This window comes from Typopeltis vanoorti, chromosome 9, assembly GCF_054136105.1.
Source record: "Typopeltis vanoorti isolate ZY-2024b chromosome 9, IOZ_Tvanoo_1.0, whole genome shotgun sequence".
NCBI classification, from domain to species: domain Eukaryota; kingdom Metazoa; phylum Arthropoda; class Arachnida; order Uropygi; family Thelyphonidae; genus Typopeltis; species Typopeltis vanoorti.
In genome coordinates, this window is record NC_143557.1 from 66,099,905 (window position 1) to 66,120,029 (window position 20,125).

General features: G+C 37.1%; 1 protein-coding gene across 1 annotated transcript in view; it reads left to right on the top strand.

The window, feature by feature from the left end:
- The window catches only part of RabGGTa (Rab geranylgeranyltransferase subunit alpha), a 268,975-nt gene that overhangs the window by 201,126 nt on the left and 47,724 nt on the right, over positions 1-20,125 (top strand). The window contains exon 10 of the mRNA XM_090397695.1: positions 19,203-19,291. Within this exon, the coding sequence (XP_090253821.1) occupies positions 19,203-19,291 (89 nt within the window). The remainder of the gene's footprint in view (positions 1-19,202; positions 19,292-20,125) is intronic.

Sequence of the window (20,125 nt, forward strand, 5' to 3'; positions counted from 1 at the left end):
AGTCATTCATAGTAATTTTGGGCCATTCTTCCTGTAACCATGTAATGAGGTCCTGGACTATTGGAGTGGATGTCCCTTGTCATCACCTAATATCCCACGCTTGTTCAATAGGATTGAGATCAGGGCTCTGTGGAGGGCCAGTTAGGTGTGATGATGTTCATGTCCACCAACCACACAATTTCAGCAGCAGCCTTATGACATGGTGCATTGTCTTGCCGAAAGAGGTAATGGTCAGTTCCATAGAAAAATCACAATGTAGGAAGCATTGTATTATCCAGAATGCTCAGATATCTCTCGGAGTTCATTGTTTGTGGCACCACAAACAGGTCTGAGGTCAAACCAGGAAAAACAGTGTCAGATGCCTGGTGAGACATTCACCAGACATCCGACACACCCATCCATCCATCTGCTCAGTAGAGGGTTTAGCTTGATTCATTGCTCCATAACACAACTTTCCAAGCTTCCACATCTTACTGTACATGCTCTTTGCACCACTGAAGAAAATGCTGCATGTTGGTTTGGGTAATCTGGGGCTTGCATATTGCGGTCCTACCACAGAAACTCATGTTGTGAGCCTCAATTATTCTAAATGTTTTTGTGCAGAATCGAGTTCCAGTAGATGCCCAGAATTCTGCACTCAAGGGATTGGGTGACGAATGGCAGTTTTAACATATTATCCTTTGTAGCACCCTACAGTCACATTAGGTGAGTGTGATGGGTTGTCCACCGCATGTAGCACTTGCAGTCCACTCCCCGTGCTTCTTTCTCAGTATAGTATCACCAATCGTTGACCTGGGATGGCCCAATTTATCAACAATTTTCCAAACAGACAGGCCTCCAACATGGCGCCATATCACAATGTCTCTTTCAAACTCCATCAATTCCCTTCTTGCAGCCATTTCACCCAGATGCAGCTGCACTGACTTGGAAGCATCATATTCCTCCAATTTATACTGGCTACAAACACATGATATACATGACCCGATGCACCTTGTCCATGAGGGTGTCCGGTGACTTCATTCCAAGCAGTGTACATGTTTATGACATATAATAACTAACAGCCATTCATTGGTAGGTGTCATACAATATATATATACATACATATATGTTGAAAGGATTTTAACTTGGTTTTACTATAAGTTAAAGATGCCAACAAATTATATTCTTGGTTTTAATCCTTTATCCATGTAAGTAAAACATTCATGTGCAAAACATTGTTTTACTTACTTGGTGATGATTTTACTTGGTTTTACTTACTTGGATAAAGGATTAAAACCAAGAATATAATTTCTTGGCATCTTTAATTTATATCTTATATATATACAGGTAATCCTCATATAATGTGGTACTTATACAACGCAGTTTTGATAAAAATACAGTCTACAAATTGTAGTAACCTTTTATCTTTTCATATGTTTTTCACCATGCGACTTGAAAATCAAATTTTATCTTCCTTAAATTTGTGTCTGCCCATATCACACACATATAATTATAAGTAACGAATTTATATTAGAAGAAATATCCTTTAGCATGCATGTATGCCAATTTTTTACCATATAAAATGTTTATTGTTGAAAATTGTCTTAGCTTTCTGCCAGGAAAGCGCATTAAAAATCATAAGTGTGTTAATCTCAAGCTGAGCACTTTATTTTCTGGTGAGTTACATAATTAATATGTAATGCATTTTTTATGTGAAAAATTTATTTTTATAGTAATGGCCACAAACGGTAACGAAAGGGAAAAACCAACATTGCAAAGAAAATTCATTTCTCTCAAAGAAAAAATTAAAATCATGGATCGACTGAAAATTGGAGAAAAACCAGGAGTTATTACAAGGACTTTGAATTTAAATCAATCAACAATTTCAACAATCACAAAATGAACATAAAATTCGAGAAAGTGTTATTGCTGGGTCAACGGTAAGTGCATGCGCGTTGCTCGTGTACACGATATTCTAATAGAAAAAATTGAGAAATCTCTAATGCTTTGGATAGAAGATTGCACTCAAAAGAAAATTCCTTTGGATGGAAATCTTATTAAACAAAAAGCTCTCAAAGTTTATAAACATTTATAGTGCAGACCAGGTGTTCAATGCAGATGAATCTGGGTCATATTGGAAAAAAATGCAAAAACGTACCTATATTTCGAAAAATGAAAGATCAGTGTCTGGATTCAAAGTTTTCAAAGATAGAATTACTCTACTGTTTTGTAGTAATGCACAAGGTGATTACATGACAAAACCAATGTTTATTAACCAATTCTCAAATCCTTGTGCTATGAAAGATTAAAATATGCACTTTATTTTATTTTGCCTAAAACATTTATGCATTATGTGCAATGAAGTTTATGTACAATTTGTAATTTTTATAATTTTTTCTGTGTATTTGTTTCATTGTTTATATGTTTTCTTAGTTTACATCAATTACTTGAATTAAACATTTTTACTAAATGGTTTAAGGAAATAACGTATACTAGGATATACATTAAAATAAATTTTAATATCCAATATTTCGGCAACGTCACGTTGCCATTTTCACAGGAACTTAAAAACAAGACACTTGCACGCAGGCACAACAAACAGTAAATGAGGACGAAGCAGGAAGCTATTCTTTCTCCTAAAAGTCCTGATAGTGCCCCCTAGTGGGCAATGTTGGTGTTCTTGGCTGATTGGGCTGAAGGTCTTCTGATGTAGGTTTCCCAAATTTGGGGCAGTCTCATGCAACCAAATTTGTTGAGGTTTGGATTGTTTCTTAGGGCTGAGGCTGATTCCATGAAAAGCCTTTCGTATTTAAATTTACTACGGTGTATTATCGTGGCTTTCTTCCACCGTATTCTATGGCGGGTATCCAGCGCATGGTCTGCAAGACCAGAGTGGCTGTATTGGTGAAACCGGATGTAGTCCTTGTGTTCTGAAATTCTGATATTAGCTGTCCTGCCTGTTTTGCCAAAGTAGGACAGCTTACAGCTGCAAGGGACCTGGTATACACCAGGTAGGTCTGGGGGGGGGGAGGAGAGTTGGTGTTTAGTAGAGCGGATAAGGGATGCCAATTTTTTATATGGTTTGTAACAAGAAGTTGTCATGTTTTTTTAGAATTTTTGTAATTTTTTCCGAGGTGCCTCGGATATAAGGTATGGTGATGGATTTATAGTAATCCTTGTTGTGAGGTGGGGGAGGGGGGGTTGTGGTTTATTGGTTTCAATATTTTTTGGATTTTTTTTGGGGGGGGGTAGCCATTGGATGAGAAAGTGTTGAGAATGTGGTTTAGTTCTGTGGTTAGGGCATTTTCATTTGAACAGATAAGTTTAGCCCTGTTGTGTAGTGTCTTAATGACTCCATATTGTTGTGAAGGGGGGGGGTGAGATTGTTGGTGAATGTTTCTATCTGTATATGTGGGTTTCTATAGACTGAGAAAACCAAGGTTCCATCAGGCTGGTGGGTGACTAGTGTGTCTAAGAAGGGGAGGCTATTGTTTTTCTCTTTTTCCAGGGTGAACTTGATTCTAGGGTGTTGGATGTTTAAGTGTGTTAAGAAGGAGAGGAGTGTATCCAGGCCATGTGACCAAATAGCGAACACATCAACATAGCAAAGCCATATGGTTGGTTTTTGTGGGGCAGAGTTTAAGGCTTTCTCTTCAGAAGTCTCCATATAAAAGTTGGCCAAGGATGGGGAGAGTGGAGAACCCATGGCTGTCTCCTCTATCTGTTTGTAGAATTTTCCTTGCCAAACAAAATAGCCTGAGTTCATTGTGAAATGAAATAGGGCTGTGATATCGGGAGGAAATTTAGCTTGGATTAGCTCTAAGGATTCTTTGAGTGGGACATTTGTGAATAAGGAGGAGACATCAAAACTGACCATTATGTCAGTGCGTTTGAGTGTAAGGTTTTCTATGCTGGCTTTGTAGTGGGCTGAGTTTTTGATGTGTGAAGGTGTGTTGCTAGTATAGTGTGAGAGAGCTTTGGCCAAATGTTTAGCTAGTTTGTATGTGGAGGAATCAATGCCATCCACTATGGGATGTAATGGCACATTTTCCTTATGTATTTTTGGGAGTCCAAAAAAAAAGGGGGGGGGTATGGAGTTAAACAGTTTTAATTTGTTAGTGACTTCTACAGGCCAAGAAGTGACCTTCTTAAGGAGCCTGTGGAGTTTTCTAATTTGTGAGTTGGTGGGATTGTACTCGATAGGGAGGTAAGTAGCCCGATCTAACAATTGAGCATTCAGCTTACCTGTGTAATCCTTTTGGTTAAGCAATACTGTGGCGTTCCCTTTATTCGCTTTGGTGATTATTATTTCCTTGTTTTTCTTTAATTCTAGTAGAGATTTAATTTCCTTACTGGGCAAGTTAGTTTTTGGTGGTTTTGCTTTGGTCAGAACACAAGCCACATCCAGTCTAATATCGTTGGTGACGTGGTTTGGAAGGTGTCGTATCCCGCATTCAATTCGTATCATAATATCTTCAGCAGGCATTCATCTGGGTGCAATGGCGAAGTTGTGGCCACGTGAGAGAGTGTAGAGTGCTTCAGGTTTAGCACTAACTGACGAAAGGTTGACTACCATTTCGGTAGGAAGTTGTGGTTTCGAGTTAGTTCTTTATTAAAATTTCAAATTTTTTGATGTGACGATCTCGTACGTTTTTAAATTTTTTCTCTGCAGCAGTGCACGAGATGTTTTACAAAATAGACCAAATTTCATGGCTTAAAGTGCTTGAAAGGTCAACTTCGAGTGCCTTGATAGCTAAGTTAGCATCATTCAGGAAACGGCGAGTCGTAGCGATTTGTTCCCCGAGCAAAGCTTGGCTGGTGCGGTTATAAATATGAAGAGCCTTTTGCGAAGAGAAATGGTGCTTTAACTTGACACAGTTTGGGATTACCTGGTTATCCCGGCAGCATTTTAGGAAGGCGAGACAATTCAGTTGTCTTGATAGCTTTAACTTCATTTTACCGTAAAGGCAGGCCTTACGTGCGGTAGCATCTCCGTGGATTATCGTAATTCTCGTGGAAAGGCTTAGACATTGGTTATGCATTTTTACTAAATGGTTTAAGGAAATAACAACGTATACTAGGATATACATTAAAATAAATTTTAATACACTTCCGATATTTCGGCAACGTCACTTTTCCATTTTCACAGGAACTTAAAAACAAGACACGTGCACGCAGGCACAATAAACAGTAAATGAGGAAGAAGCAGGAAGCTATTCTTTCTCCTAAAAGTCCTGATGGTGTCCCCTAGCAGGCAATGTACATCAGAAGACCTTCAACCCAATCGGCCAAGAACACCAACATTGCCTGATGATTGTGTTCTGCTAGAAGTTCTCCTAAAAGTCCTGATGGTGCCCCCCACTAGTGGGTACCATCAGGACTTTTAGGAGAAAGAATAGCTTCCTGCTTCGTCCTCATTTACTGTTTGTTGTGCCTGCATGCATGTGTCTTGTTTTTAAGTTCCTGCAAAAATGGCAACGTGACGTTGCTGAAATACTGGAAGTGTATTAAAATTTATTTTAATGTATATCCTAGTATACGTTGTTATTTCCTTAAACCATTTAGTAAAAATGCATAACCAACATCTAAGCCCTTCCACGAGAATTGAATTAAATAAAAATATATTTTTGTTGGATATGTCATTGTTGTTTATATAATTAAAAAAAAAAACGATTCCGGAACATAACCCGAAAGATTAAAATATGCACTTTATTTTATTTTGCCTAAAACATTTATGCATTATGTGCAATGAAGTTTATGTACAATTTGTAATTTTTGTAATATTTTCTGTGTATTTGTTTCATTGTTTATATGTTTTCTTAGCTTACATGAATTACTTGAATTAAATAAAAATATATTTTTGTGGATATGTCATTGTTGTTTATATAATTAAAAAAAAACGATTTCTGAACATAACCCTACTTTTTCTATGTGATCTGAGGCTCACATAATGCGATTTATATAATGCGGCATTTCTGTGGAACCTAACATTCGCGTTATACGAGGGTTACCTGTGTGTGTGTGTGTGTGTGTGTAGAAGAATGCATTGTATATGTGCACCACATATGCTGTATGTCCTTGTGTGCATTCACATGCAGCATAGCAAAAAAAAAGTAATGAAACTCATTTAAAGTGAGTATCTGAAGTGAGTATCATTGGTGGGAGAGACATAGCAGTATGATTGGCAGTCTTACCAACCCAAACTAGTTAGCCTTAGATGTGGATATTCTTTTTTTTTTTTTTTAATAGTGGCCAATGGAACAACATATCATTATCAAATTTTGTGGAATGCAGGAAAAAAAAGCGCAACTAAAACGCATAAATTTTGATTGTTTTAAGGATTTTAAACAGGACAGAGGATATGAGAATATATCAATCTTCAAAATGGACAGCTAAAAATGACTTGCAGCCCTTAATTGATGGGGAAAAAATGTTCAATTTTCAACTTTTTAGCAATGAACTGCTGATTACCATTGAGTGAATTGTCCTCTGATTTTTTTGGAAACACCACAAAATATCATCATCAAATTCTTGACATGTACCCTTGGGGGGGGGGGGGTACAGGATGTTATGATAGTACTACATGAAAAGTTACATCAGTACTAACTTGCTATGGACAATTTTTCCTCAAATGAAACTGTTAACTGTCAAAACTCCAGTATTATCAAATCTAGCATTTTTGTTTTCTAAGGCACTTTTTATTATATCTTGGTCTTCATTTGGGTCTTTTTTTCTGCCATCATGGCCAAGAACACTTGTTTTGCTAACCTTTCTTCTCCCATTCTGTTTAAGTGACTGTACCACCTCAGATTAACTTTGCTAACACATTCCTAAATGCTAATGATGTCAAGTTTTTTCCTAATATCTTAATTTTTAATATGATGTTGCCATTGTTATCATCTGTTCAACATGGCAAAAAGTTTTTCTATTTCTAAACCAATTGTCAGATCCAGAAGTTAAAATTGGTTTGAACATTGTTTTGTATAGAGCTAGTGTTTTGACTAATTTTTTTCTTGTTCCATATCAATTTATTCAGTTAACTTCCATAACAGCTTGGCTAATTCTGTTATCTACTTCCATATTTGATTTGCCATATTCACTAAAAATTATTCCTAAGTAGCTATGAAATGTTTTACTTCTATAGGTTTTCCATTCAGGAAGCAGTTGATATTTTCAATGTTTCTGCTTATATATTTTTTATTATTGCAGATATTCATACCAAATTCATTACAACAATTATTTAATATAGTCAGGAAATCTTTCATACTTATACTGGATTTATTTAGAAGTATAACATCATCCAAATAAAGTAAACAGCTGTGATTAATCTCCACAATTTTGATATCAGGTTAAATACCACTTTCCTTCATAATCTGATCCATATAGATGATGAATAACAGTGAAGATAATGTACATGTGCACCCTTGTCTCACACATGATTTATGCCATCAAACAATATTCCAACCTTCATTGGTTTTAATTGCCGACTAGCAACTCGAATATGGAGTATGTATGTCTTAATATAATGTCCCATGTACACTATATAACTGTAGCATTTTGAAGAGCTTTCCCCTTGGCACCTTGTCATATGCCTTTTCCAGATCTACAAAACTTAAATACAAATGCTTGTTATTATTACTATTATTACCACCCCAAGACCTCATGGAGTCAAAGACTCATCTGGGAGGTCCTTTTATCACACACACACACAGCTCATCATACCATGTTTTAAACACATTCAAACTCTTTTAAGACACCACATTTTCAGGCAAGGCATTCTAATCATTCACAACTCTGTATGAAAAAAAACCTGCATCTCTCGCTCCCCTATTCACACCCTCTTTATACAGTTTCCAGGGATGACCTCTGGTGCTTCCCAGATTTCCCACTATTCTCTGTAAAACTTCTCCAGCAATGATCCTATAATTGATCCCTTACCAACTTGTAGGTCTCTATCATATCTCCCCCTCTTCCTCCTGTCCACTAGACTCTGTAAATTACATCTTCTCAATCTTTCCTCATACTCGACATTCCAGAGGTCAGAAATTACCTTAGTCAGTCTCCTTTGGACCCTTTCCAACATCTCTTCATCCTTCTGAAAACCCAGTGACCAAATCTGCGCACAATAGTCCATGTGTGGCTTAATCAAAGCCTTATACAATGGAACAAGAATCTCCCTACTTCTACACGTCAGTGTCCTCCGCATCATTCCCAGAAGCCTTTGTGTTGTCTTCCCAATTTTGGCAATGTGTCCCCTAAATTTTAGATCCTTATCCACTATCACCCCCAGATCTCTTATTTCCTCTACCTCCAACAATATATTCTCACCAAGCATAAATTCTGCACCCCATCTTTGTTTTCCAAATTTTAAAACCTTACATTTTGCAACATTGAACTCACATCCCCATTTCAGTGCCCAATCACTCAATTTATTCAAATCTTCTTGTAAGGCCACAACATCTTCACTACACTTCATGGTTCATCCCAACTTTGCATCATCTGCAAACAACTGAATTTCTCCATCCAAATCTTCACCTATATCATTAATATACAAGTTAAATGGTAATGGACCTAAAACAGACCCCTGAGGCACTCCACTAGTGACGTTCCTTTTCCTGGATATCGCTCTCCCATACATAACTTGCCGATACCTATCAGATAGCCAGTTTCCAATCCAATGCACCAATCTAATATCCAACCCCCATCTGCTCTAGTTTGACTGTTAACCTATCATGAGGTACTCTATCAAAAGCCTTTGCGAAATCCAAGTATATTACTGTGTATCCTTTTCCTCTGTCCAAGGAAGCAGTCACTTTATTGTAATAAGTAAATAGATTACTAAAACATGACCTCCCTTTAGCAAATCCATGCTGTCCATCAAAGATAATACCATTGTTATCAACCTAACTCTAGATCCTAGTTCTCACAAGCTTCTCCAGCAACTTAACCACAGCACCTGACACACAGATAGGCTTATAGTTTGATGCTTGAGTTTGATCACCTCCTTTATGAAGTGGCACAATCTTGCCCTCCTTCCACTCTTTAGGAACTTGACTGAGTACAAGACTCATATTAAAAAAATATGTCAAGGCAGGTGTCAACTCCCTGGCACATTCTTTCAGAATACGTGGTGATATATTATCAAGTCCCACAGCCTTATTAACATCTAGTTTACTCAACTCCCCATACACCTCTTGCTCACCTATAGTCAGTCTCTCCTTCCCCATCATCAACTGCTCTCAATCCCTCCATGAAGTCATATTCACAAGATTGAAAGATCTTTATGAACTGCTCATTAAGTATCTCCACCACACATTCTGCATCAGCTGTCTTTATACCATTTTCTCCAATCAATGTCATCCTTCCATAATTATTCTTTCTTTTGCTGGTTACATATTGAAAGAACTCCTTAGGATTCTTTTTGGCTTCATTAGCCAACTGTTGTTCATACCTCTCTTTAGCTACCCTCACCAACCAAGTCACCCTCCTTGCTTGGTCTTTGTAGACCTCATGGAATTGGTTATTTCCACTTCTCTTATGCTGCCTCCATAATGCCCTTTTTCTTTGTATCGCTTGCTTAATCTCTTTATTCATCCATTTCACACCTACCTTATTTAACCTTCTCACCCTTGGAATACATTTACACATTGCATCTACTAGATAGTTTTTGAAAATCCCCCAAGCTGTAGTGATCTCATTTCCAGCTAACTCCTCATTCCACGCTACACCCGCAAGCTGTCTCCTGAGCTCTTCATAATCACCCCCCTCCCCTGTAATTCCACATATACCCTTTTCTCACAGAGGTTCTCGCACTGCTGGCAACCACCAAGGTAATCACCTCATGGTCACTCTCAATTGGTGGATGATCTGACACCTCATTTATAATTACATCCTCTGATGAGATGACCATCTAAGACACTCAATCCTCGTGTGCCCTCTGTTACATACTGTCTGAGGTAGTTATCCCTCAAAAACTCAAGAAACTCATTTTCTTTACTTCCAGTTGCTATCTCATCATTCCAATCTATATTGCCATAATTAAAATCACCCATAATAATCACCCTTTTCTTATTTACTTGGCCAATTTGATTGTACATTTCATTATCACCACCGTCCACATTACCTGGTCTATAACAACATCCCACCAAGTATTTGATTCCATTCACCTCTATCTCACACCATACTGCCTCAAAACCACTGGCACGATTTCTCTCTTGCATCTCTACTTTATATGGACATAACTCTTTCTCTATCATCAGTAGCACTCCCCCCTCCCTTTTTACTCCTTCTGTCCTCGCAAAACACATCATACCCTTCCATCTCTATTCCTGTCAGGATGTCATCCTCTTCCAACCATGTCTCACTTATTCCGACAATCTTTGGGTGAACAGACGCAATTAGTGCAACCATTTCATCTGCCTTGTTTCTTATACTTCTAGCATTTGTATACAAACACAACAGGTCATTTCTGGATCTACAGCTAGTTCCACTGATACCACTCACTCGATGTGATCTTTCCATGCTCGACTGGGGCCATTTCCCTTTCTGCTTCTTCATTTTAAAATCCTTTTCAATTCCAACTGTTTCCTCTTGATCTCTGGTCATCCCATTCCTTTCCTGCCTACACGTGCTCACCTCCTCTTGGAACATCCACCTTTCTCATGCTGTGTACCCCTGTCCCCCCTGAGCCTCCCCGTTTCCCTGCTCCTCTTGCACACACATTCTTTCATTTTCTATACTCATACCACTCACTTTCCCATATTGTTATATTCCCAAAATTTCTCAGCTATTTGCCTTAAAGTGAAATCTGATCCTGAAAAACTCTATTTGGCCTGAATGTAGCTTGTTCTTCATCAAGCTTCCCTTCCACAATTTTTCTTAGCCATTTCTCAAATTTACTTAAGTTTTGTTTTAAATATAGTCAATATAGTCTTTTGCATGGTAAGTTACATAGCATAGCACATGGCATTTATGTGAAGCAGAACAATGGTATCCAAGGCATCATTGTTTAAAAAATTTAACCAAAGGGACTTCATACAGTGCACTGTCTACGAGATGTATGCATTACCAAAGGCAAATAAAATTTGGTTTGAAAGTGATGGTGGTGGAAAAGTGTGCTGAAAATGTTATGAAAGTGCATGTCAGGTTATGAAATTGAAGTGGTGGACAGAACTGAGATTATGCATGAAAATGTGTGTGATATAACAGCAGATAGGATTGAAAGAGAGGTTAAAAGTGACATGATTGAGAGAAAGAGAGTAAAAAGTGTTGATCAAAAGAATATTTTGACAGATGTAAAGAATGATGAGTTGACTGTAATTTGGGAGATAGCTCGGTTACGTGGAGCAGTACACAGAGTGCAGCAGGAGCTACAACAAATACAGAAACATCTGGTGAGTGGGTCAGCTAATATCAGAAAGAAAGAAGTATGGGATAAGAGAAATGAGGGCTTGACTAAGAGTGAAGGAAAAACCAAGGAGTGTACTCCAATCATAATAAGTGTGATTAGAGAGAGAGATTGACAAAATCATGCTTTCCTGGTGCAAAAATTAATTATATTAGTGAAGCTATTAGAGCATAAAAGACTAAAGTGCAAGAGTTGATCGTTTTGACTGGAATGAATGATTTGAAAGGAGAAAAGTATGGCATGATAGAGAACATAAAATAATTACCAGAAGTAGCAAAAGAAAAGAGATCCTCCATAACTCAGTCATTATAGACAAAGCCCTTTGATCAGAAAGACCTGGGTTCGATTTCCATCAGTGACGTGAGGAACCTTTATCTGGTCTCTTTCGATGAAAGGTGAGTTAGCTGGTCTAACAGAGGTAGGGGGTTTTTTTACTAGGAAACTCGGGTTTTTCTTCCCTCAGAACAGGCAAACCAGCCCCGTGAACAACACGCATCTACAGGCATAGTGTTTAACCACCTTATCATTGAGATGGTTGTGGTTGCAAGAATAAAACCTTGGCACCATAAAAAGTAGAAAAGGAGGAGGATTAAGAAAGAAAGAAGAGCAAAAGAAAAGAGTGAAAGAGTTAAGATAGTGACATGGCATGACAGAGTAGAGCAATGATAGCAAATGACTCAATCTTGGGTTATGCAGGAGGAGAAGTGGAGTTTGTAGGTGAGTGGTGTGAGTTTGGGTGAAAGAGAGGTTAAAAGTGACATGATTGAGAGAAAGAGAGTAAAAAGTGTTGATCAAAAGAATATTTTGACAGATGTAAAGAATGATGAGTTGACTGTAATTTGGGAGATAGCTCGGTTACGTGGAGCAGTACACAGAGTGCAGCAGGAGCTACAACAAATACAGAAACATCTGGTGAGTGGGTCAGCTAATATCAGAAAGAAAGAAGTATGGGATAAGAGAAATGAGGGCTTGACTAAGAGTGAAGGAAAAACCAAGGAGTGTACTCCAATCATAATAAGTGTGATTAGAGAGAGAGATTGACAAAATCATGCTTTCCTGGTGCAAAAATTAATTATATTAGTGAAGCTATTAGAGCATAAAAGACTAAAGTGCAAGAGTTGATCGTTTTGACTGGAATGAATGATTTGAAAGGAGAAAAGTATGGCATGATAGAGAACATAAAATAATTACCAGAAGTAGCAAAAGAAAAGAGATCCTCCATAACTCAGTCATTATAGACAAAGCCCTTTGATCAGAAAGACCTGGGTTCGATTTCCATCAGTGACGTGAGGAACCTTTATCTGGTCTCTTTCGATGAAAGGTGAGTTAGCTGGTCTAACAGAGGTAGGGGGTTTTTTTACTAGGAAACTCGGGTTTTTCTTCCCTCAGAACAGGCAAACCAGCCCCGTGAACAACACGCATCTACAGGCATAGTGTTTAACCACCTTATCATTGAGATGGTTGTGGTTGCAAGAATAAAACCTTGGCACCATAAAAAGTAGAAAAGGAGGAGGATTAAGAAAGAAAGAAGAGCAAAAGAAAAGAGTGAAAGAGTTAAGATAGTGACATGGCATGACAGAGTAGAGCAATGATAGCAAATGACTCAATCTTGGGTTATGCAGGAGGAGAAGTGGAGTTTGTAGGTGAGTGGTGTGAGTTTGGGTGAATGGATTTATCCAAGAAGGATGGTTTGCATCTGAATGGATTTGGTGTTCAGAGTCTGGAAAAAGTATTGTCGAATGAAGTGAAAGTGGATGTGCAAAATCAGGGAAAATAAAGCTTTTAGGGAAAATGCTGTCGAGTGGATATGCAAACATCAGTGAGGCAGTTGAGTGTAAGAATATGTATAAAATGCTTAAGTTAATATCACTGGTATCAAACCAGAAAGGGATAGTTAGTATAAAGCATCAAAAGCAGTGGGTGCAAGGAGCTTTTGCACTTTATGTACCCTAATGCCAGAAGCATTTGGAACAAGCAGGAGGAATTTTTGGCATTGGTTAGTTCATCCTGATGAAAGGTTATTGGCATTAGTGAGACATGGCATGCAGACGATGATAAAGTTAGAGGGATATGTGAAGAGTATAGTGTGTTCAAGAAGGATAGGGAGAAAGAAATGGGGGGGAAGGAGTGTTAGTGATGATAGCTGATGAACTGCAAAAAGAGTAGAGGTTCAATCACAGGCCAGTGAAAATAGCACATTTGAGGTGTGAAATAGTGACCAGCAGAACAAAATATACATTTGGATGCTGCTATAGACCAGGGGATGGAAAAGATGATGGGGATAGTATGCATCATTAAATAGACTCAGTGAGTGGAAGGCAGGTAATTATTATGGTGGATTTCAACTATGGGAACATAGTAAATTAAAGCCTTAATTCTGTATGTTAGTCAAGTAAATATTAGTTTAATATCCAACGTTTCACTGACTGATATCTGTCAGCATTTTCAAAGGAACACACTGGTAAGCAATAGAAAGTAACAAAAACTAGGAAACTAACCGACGATTCTAAAAATTATATAAAGTTATCACTGTGCATGATACAATGATATAATATGCGTGTCACAAGCGCAACGTTTTATTTGTTGAGATATTTAATGTAATTTTCATGAAAGTTCATTTCTTTTTGGTTAAATGATCTGATTAGAGTTTTCCATATATCTGGTAAGATTAGGCCTTGATTCTTATTTAAGTTACCTGTTGAACGGGTGACTGTAGCAGCTTCTTTAAATGTTCTGGAATGGTAGTTGTCTTCTATGTAGGGCATATGACTCGTACCCCATTCAATGTTATGGTTGGTAGAGGCAAAGTGTGAAGAAAGGCCTGATATATCCTGTCTGTTATTCCTTACATAGTCTATGTGTTCTTTCCTTCTTGTATCAAAATTTCTAGATGTCTGTCCGATGTAATTAATACCACAAGAACAAGGTATGCTATAAACTCCAGAGTATTTGTAGAAAGGATGGCTATCTTTCGGTGATCTTATAAACTTTTGAATGGTCTCAATAGGTTTGAAGGTTACTCTGATATTATATGGTTTTAGAAGAAGAGCTAATTTTCTGGATATGGCACTAACAAATGGAATTGTTATAGAGCTGATGTATTGGGTTTCATCTCGTTGTCTTTGCAGTATGTCACTAAAGAGAATCTTGTTGATGGTTCTTGTAGGGTAGCCATTTAGGGATAGATCTTTGGATATTTTCATTAATTCTTCTTGTAGGTCGCCAGGGTCTGTGGTACACTGTATAGTTTTTTTTTTTGAGCATATGGATAATGCATATGGAAATTTTTGGGATATGTGGTGAGACAAGTGGAAATGGAGGTAGCGTCCAGTGTTAGTAGGTTTTCTATATACTGACAGGTTGATGCTGTTTTGAGTTTGTTTCTTAATAAGGTCAGATCATTTAACCAAAAAGAAATGAACTTTCTTGAAAATTACATTAAATATCTCAACAAATAAAACGTTGCACTTGTGACACATGTATTATATCATTGTATCACGCACAGTGATAACTTTATATAATTTTTAGAATTGTCGGTTAGTTTCCTAGTTTTTGTTACTTTCTATTGCTTACCAGTATATTCCTTTGAAAATGCTGACAGATATCAGCCAGTGAAACGTTAGATATTAAACTAATATTTACTTGACTAACATACAGAATTAAGTCTTTAATTTATTAATACTAGTAGTCAAGAAAAAGGTCATAATATGGGAACATAGATTGGAAGGGGAAAAGGACACATGGGAGGAAATAAATTTGTTTATAACCAATATGACCACGTTGCTGCCAATTCGTAAGAGTCATCATATGATCTTGACCATGGAAGAATTGGCTAAATGTGTGGAATTTTCAGTTAAGAGAGAGAGAGGGGGGGGGGGGGTTATATGTGGAATTACAGAGCTGGTAAGTATAATGAGCTTAGGAGATTGCTTGGATCAGTGCCATGGCATGTGAAACTGCAAGGGCTGGATGTCGATAATTCATGGGCTTCAAGTGGTAAAAGGAGTGTTTAAGAGAAGTAATGACAGAGTGCATACCTAGTATCAGGAGAGAAAATCAAGTGGGAGTTAAACGGATGAATATCATCAAGCTGGAGCTGAAAAAAAAAAAAATTACGGAGGGAATTGAAGGAGAAAGGTGACCAGCAGGCACACGAACATTACAAAGCACAGGCCAGAATGGTAACCAGTGTGGTAAGAAAGGCAAAAGCAGAGTATGAAAGAAAAATTAGCAGTGCAGGCCAAGGATAATCCCAAACAATTCTTTTGATATGCTGTAAGTAAAAGAAAGAATGTTTATGGCAGAAAGATTTTAATGAATGCCAATGCAAAATATCATGTCCAGAGATATTGCAGTAACAAGAGAGGCAAAGGTTTAGATGGTAACTGAGGTAAATGAAATGGAGGTGCATATCATGTTACAGAACCTTAATGGGAATACAGCTATGGGATTGGATGGTGTACCAACTTACGAGTTTTACGTGAGGGGTGCTAGGGAAGTATCAGTGCCCTTGATCACATTGTTTAATCTAAGTCTCAGCTCTGGGTTAGTCCCAAGGGGATGGAAAGTGGGGAAAATAGTTCCATTGCATAAAAGAGGCTCCATGACTGATGTAGCAAATTATCGATCGATCAGCATATCAGGAGTTGTTGTCAAAGTACTGGAGAAGATAGTCAAGAGTGAAATACAGGATCAGATAGATGGAAATAGGATACTGTTATGGGAGCAACATGGTTTTGTGAAGGGTAGGTCATGTCTCAGTAACTTGCTCACATTTTATAATACAGTGACAGCTGAGTAGGATAAAGGTAATGGGTTTACAGTTATACTGCTGGACTCTGCAGAAGCCTTTGACAGGAAACCACATGGAATTCTAATCAGTAAACTGCAGCACATGGGGATGGATATAGGGTTTGTGGGTGGAAAAGAGGGTGGTTGATGGAGAGATATCAGACAGTAGTTTATTCAGGAGTAGAGTCCAGAAGACAGCCTGTGACTAGTGGCATGTTGCAGGGCTCTGTTCTTGGACCACTGCTGTTTAATTTGTACATTAATGATTTAGGAAAGTGATCTGAGAGGAACTGTTTAGTTGTTTGCCGATGATGCAAAGTTGGGTAGAGCAGTAGTTAATAGAGATGATGTTAAAATATTGCAGGATGATTTGGATAAAATGGATGTCAGTTTAATGTGGCAAAAGTAAGGTTATGCATTTTGGGGTGAAAAGATTGCCAGCTGTATACCACATTGATGGAATTGTACTTCATGAAATTGATGAAGCCAGAGATTTGGGAGTGTTAGTGGATAGGGAGTTAAAGTTTAGAGGGCACATAGCAAAAGCGGCTAAAGCAACTCATTAGATTACCTGGATGCTGAAGAATACTTGGATGAGCAGAGACAAGAAGGTTATTATCCTCTTTATCGAACCTTGATAAAACTAGGATTTCTTGGCAATGAGGAAGAGGTTGAGAGGATCCAGAGGTGAGTGATCAGGATGGTAGTAGGTCTATGGAATTAACCTTACGAGAACAGGTTGAAGATTTGGTGTTACAGAAACTGGTTGATAGGTGGGAAAGGGCTGATATGATTGAGACATAGAAATTACCGAAGGGTTTTTACAAGATTAATTCAGAGGAAATTTTTCAGAACAGGTCTGGTGTTGGTAAAACTAGGGCTGAAAACTGAGTAAGATTGTAGTTAGCAAGGATGCTAGCACTAGGTTTTTTGCTTGAAAGTGGTGAATGAGTGGAATAAGCTGCCAGAGTCTGTTGTGGGGGGGGGGGGGGGGGCATGACAGTGAATGAGTTCAAAGCAAAGTATGATAGTACTGTGCAAATGTTGGATAGTGCTTGACATGATGTTTAGAGCTTCCCTCAGTGAGTTTAAGGACTCCATAGAGTAGCCTGTAACAATAATAATACTTGCATAAATCTGGCAGGAACACACACACAGTAGGGAAATTCCTCTATATTCTCACATTCTGTTTTATTCCCCTTTTTATAGATGGGTATGATGAGACCTACCTCATAGGGCTTTTGACTTTTAGTCTAATTTTTTGCCACTTATTGTTTCAAATATTTTTGTGTGTGCTTCTTATAATTTGAAGATTGTATCCCTGTGTCTGTCTCTGTGGCAGGGATGAAATATATGATCCAGTAAACTTGTATTTTATTGTTTCTGTAGGCTGTGTTCAACCTATTAAACCTAATAGGATGAACACAGAATAAAATGGAAAAAAAACTACTATGCTTCACAGCAACAAATATAAAATTGAAAGACTTCTTGAATAATGTTGTGTAAATAAGATTATTCAAGATAAATGAACGTAACATTTTTTTTTTGTTTTCATAAATTTACAAGGGGTTCCAATTTACATTTGTAAATTAGGTTGAGATGAGCTGAGTTTTAAGAGAAAGAAAAATTAATTTCAATTAATCAATTCAAATCAGAACAAACAAATCAGCTAATGCCTTTTTATTCCTGTATAGGGAGTAGGTGAAGCCGTTTAGCCCTATCTAACTTTTGGAGACTGAGTGGGCAGTTCAATCTCCACTGGCAGCCAATAAGAGATAGTTGGCCCAAGGCTATCACTAATTAAGTGGCACGCAGTGAAGAGAGATGGCTCAACAAGTGCCGCCATCTTGTGGTCCCTAACACAATATATTTTTAATGTCTGAAATAACGTGGGTTCTATGGTCGATTTTCTTGAGTTTATGGGACAGAAAAACCTGAGTTTCTGGGAGAAAAAACCTGCTTGTCTGTGCCAGAGATTGACTAACTCGGGAACCAGTCGAAAAAAGGCTTAGATAAATTTCCTCTAGTCGACGACTAGATTCAAAACAAAGTCTTCTTTCGTGCGGTCAAGCGCTGTATTGTGCAAATGCCACATCCACTAAATTAATTAAAGGATGGTTCTTTAAAAATTAATTAATTTTTAAAGAACCATCAGACTGGCAAACTGTCTTTATATAAACAAGCAAACTAAACAATCCTAATGAGTTAGCAATCTGAACAACACTAGGATTTTGCTTATCCATTTTAAAATTGAAGTTAAAATTGAATTGTAGAATATCAAGAAACAAATATTGGTATTTTACAAATAAAAAAACCCATAAAAGAATTAAAAATAAGTTATTGTAATATGAAAGCAAATCATATACCCATATATGATACTAAAGTACTATAGGTTGATCAGCCAGCCTCTCATATATGGGCCCAACATGAAAAAAAAGACCATCATGATAGTTAGAATACCTAAAATTTTTAGTTGTAAAAACAATGCTAAATTTATATTTAGTTAAAATATTTTTAAGTTTTTCCTTTGATTTTGATATATGGCAGTGTCTATAATTTGGTAATGTCCGGAAGGGACTTCTTAGAGAGAGAGAGGCTATGGAAACTATTTTTTGATTGTGTTTATAAAAATGGTATTTTTAAGATGTGGTTGTTTGTGCACTCTCTGAGGAATAATTATAGTTCCCTATAGTCCTGACAGGACTCCAATCCTCAAACCATCTAATTGTTATAAATAAAAACTTCCATATTTCCACATAAATAGATTGCAGGAAATCACCATAATAATTGTTAATAAGTTGCTTCTTTCTCCTTAACCTGCTAAATATGAAGCAATAATTATAAAATTAAAATAAAATTTTGTCTTAAAATAAATTATGAAATACATGTCATACACTTAAAAGGATATTTTCTTCAGAATCAAAAGTAAATCCTGGATATTTGCATACTTAGTTATTGATTTGTGTCTTTTTTTTATTCGAAGTTTAAATCCTAAAAATTATTTTAAAATTATTCACAATTTCAGAGCTGAGCTAAGTGCAGCAACATCATCTGTGCTAGAACAAGAATTAGAATCCTGTCAACAACTGTATGAATTAGAATCAGAGAATAAATGTATGTAAGCATAATGTACTTTATTAAGTTTTTCATTTCTATATTTATTTGTTAAGTTGCCTCTTTCTCCTTAAGTTTCTGCCCATCCATGGTAGCACTAATGCGCTATAGGTTGAACAACATCTTGTGTATGGAATTATAAGAAAATCAATTATTTTATTTTTACAGTTTCAAAGTATTCTTATATGTCTAAAGCAGCAATTTTCAACCAGTGTGCTGTGAAGGGTCTGCAGGTGTGCTGTGGGAGTTTGGGAGAGGGTAGAAAAGAAGCGAGAAAAAATTGAGGAAAGGAATAAAAAAATCATCGAGGTAAATTTTAGAAGCACTGTATATTTTTTTCATAAAAGACCAGTAAGAGTGAAAACAATAACAATTTAATAAAACAAAAAGTTATTATAGTGAAATTCCAAGAACTGTTGTTCCTGATCCCAAAATAACTCTGCAATGTACTTTTACCACCTACCTGTCACCAATGTCAGTCTTCAGTCAACTGTTTTTCAGATTGGGTATGTCATTCTGTGTAACTTTTTATTTCTACTCATGTTTATATTAAAAAAAAATGATCTTATCCTCTTTATACTTGTTGTAAATAGAAAACATTAATGTAGCATCAAATTTTTTACATCATAGAGCAGACTCTTTTAGGCAACTTCACTATATGCTTCTCTGGCTGAATCAGTTAATGTTTTCTTTAACATCTGCAAATGATTCTCCAAAATTTGGTTCTTATCACTGTTTGTGACAAGCAGTGACGACCAACAAGAAAAAGATCCAGAGGAACACAAAGATCTAGGTGGATTGTTACAGTAAAAGTGCCTTAGAAGAGAGAAATAT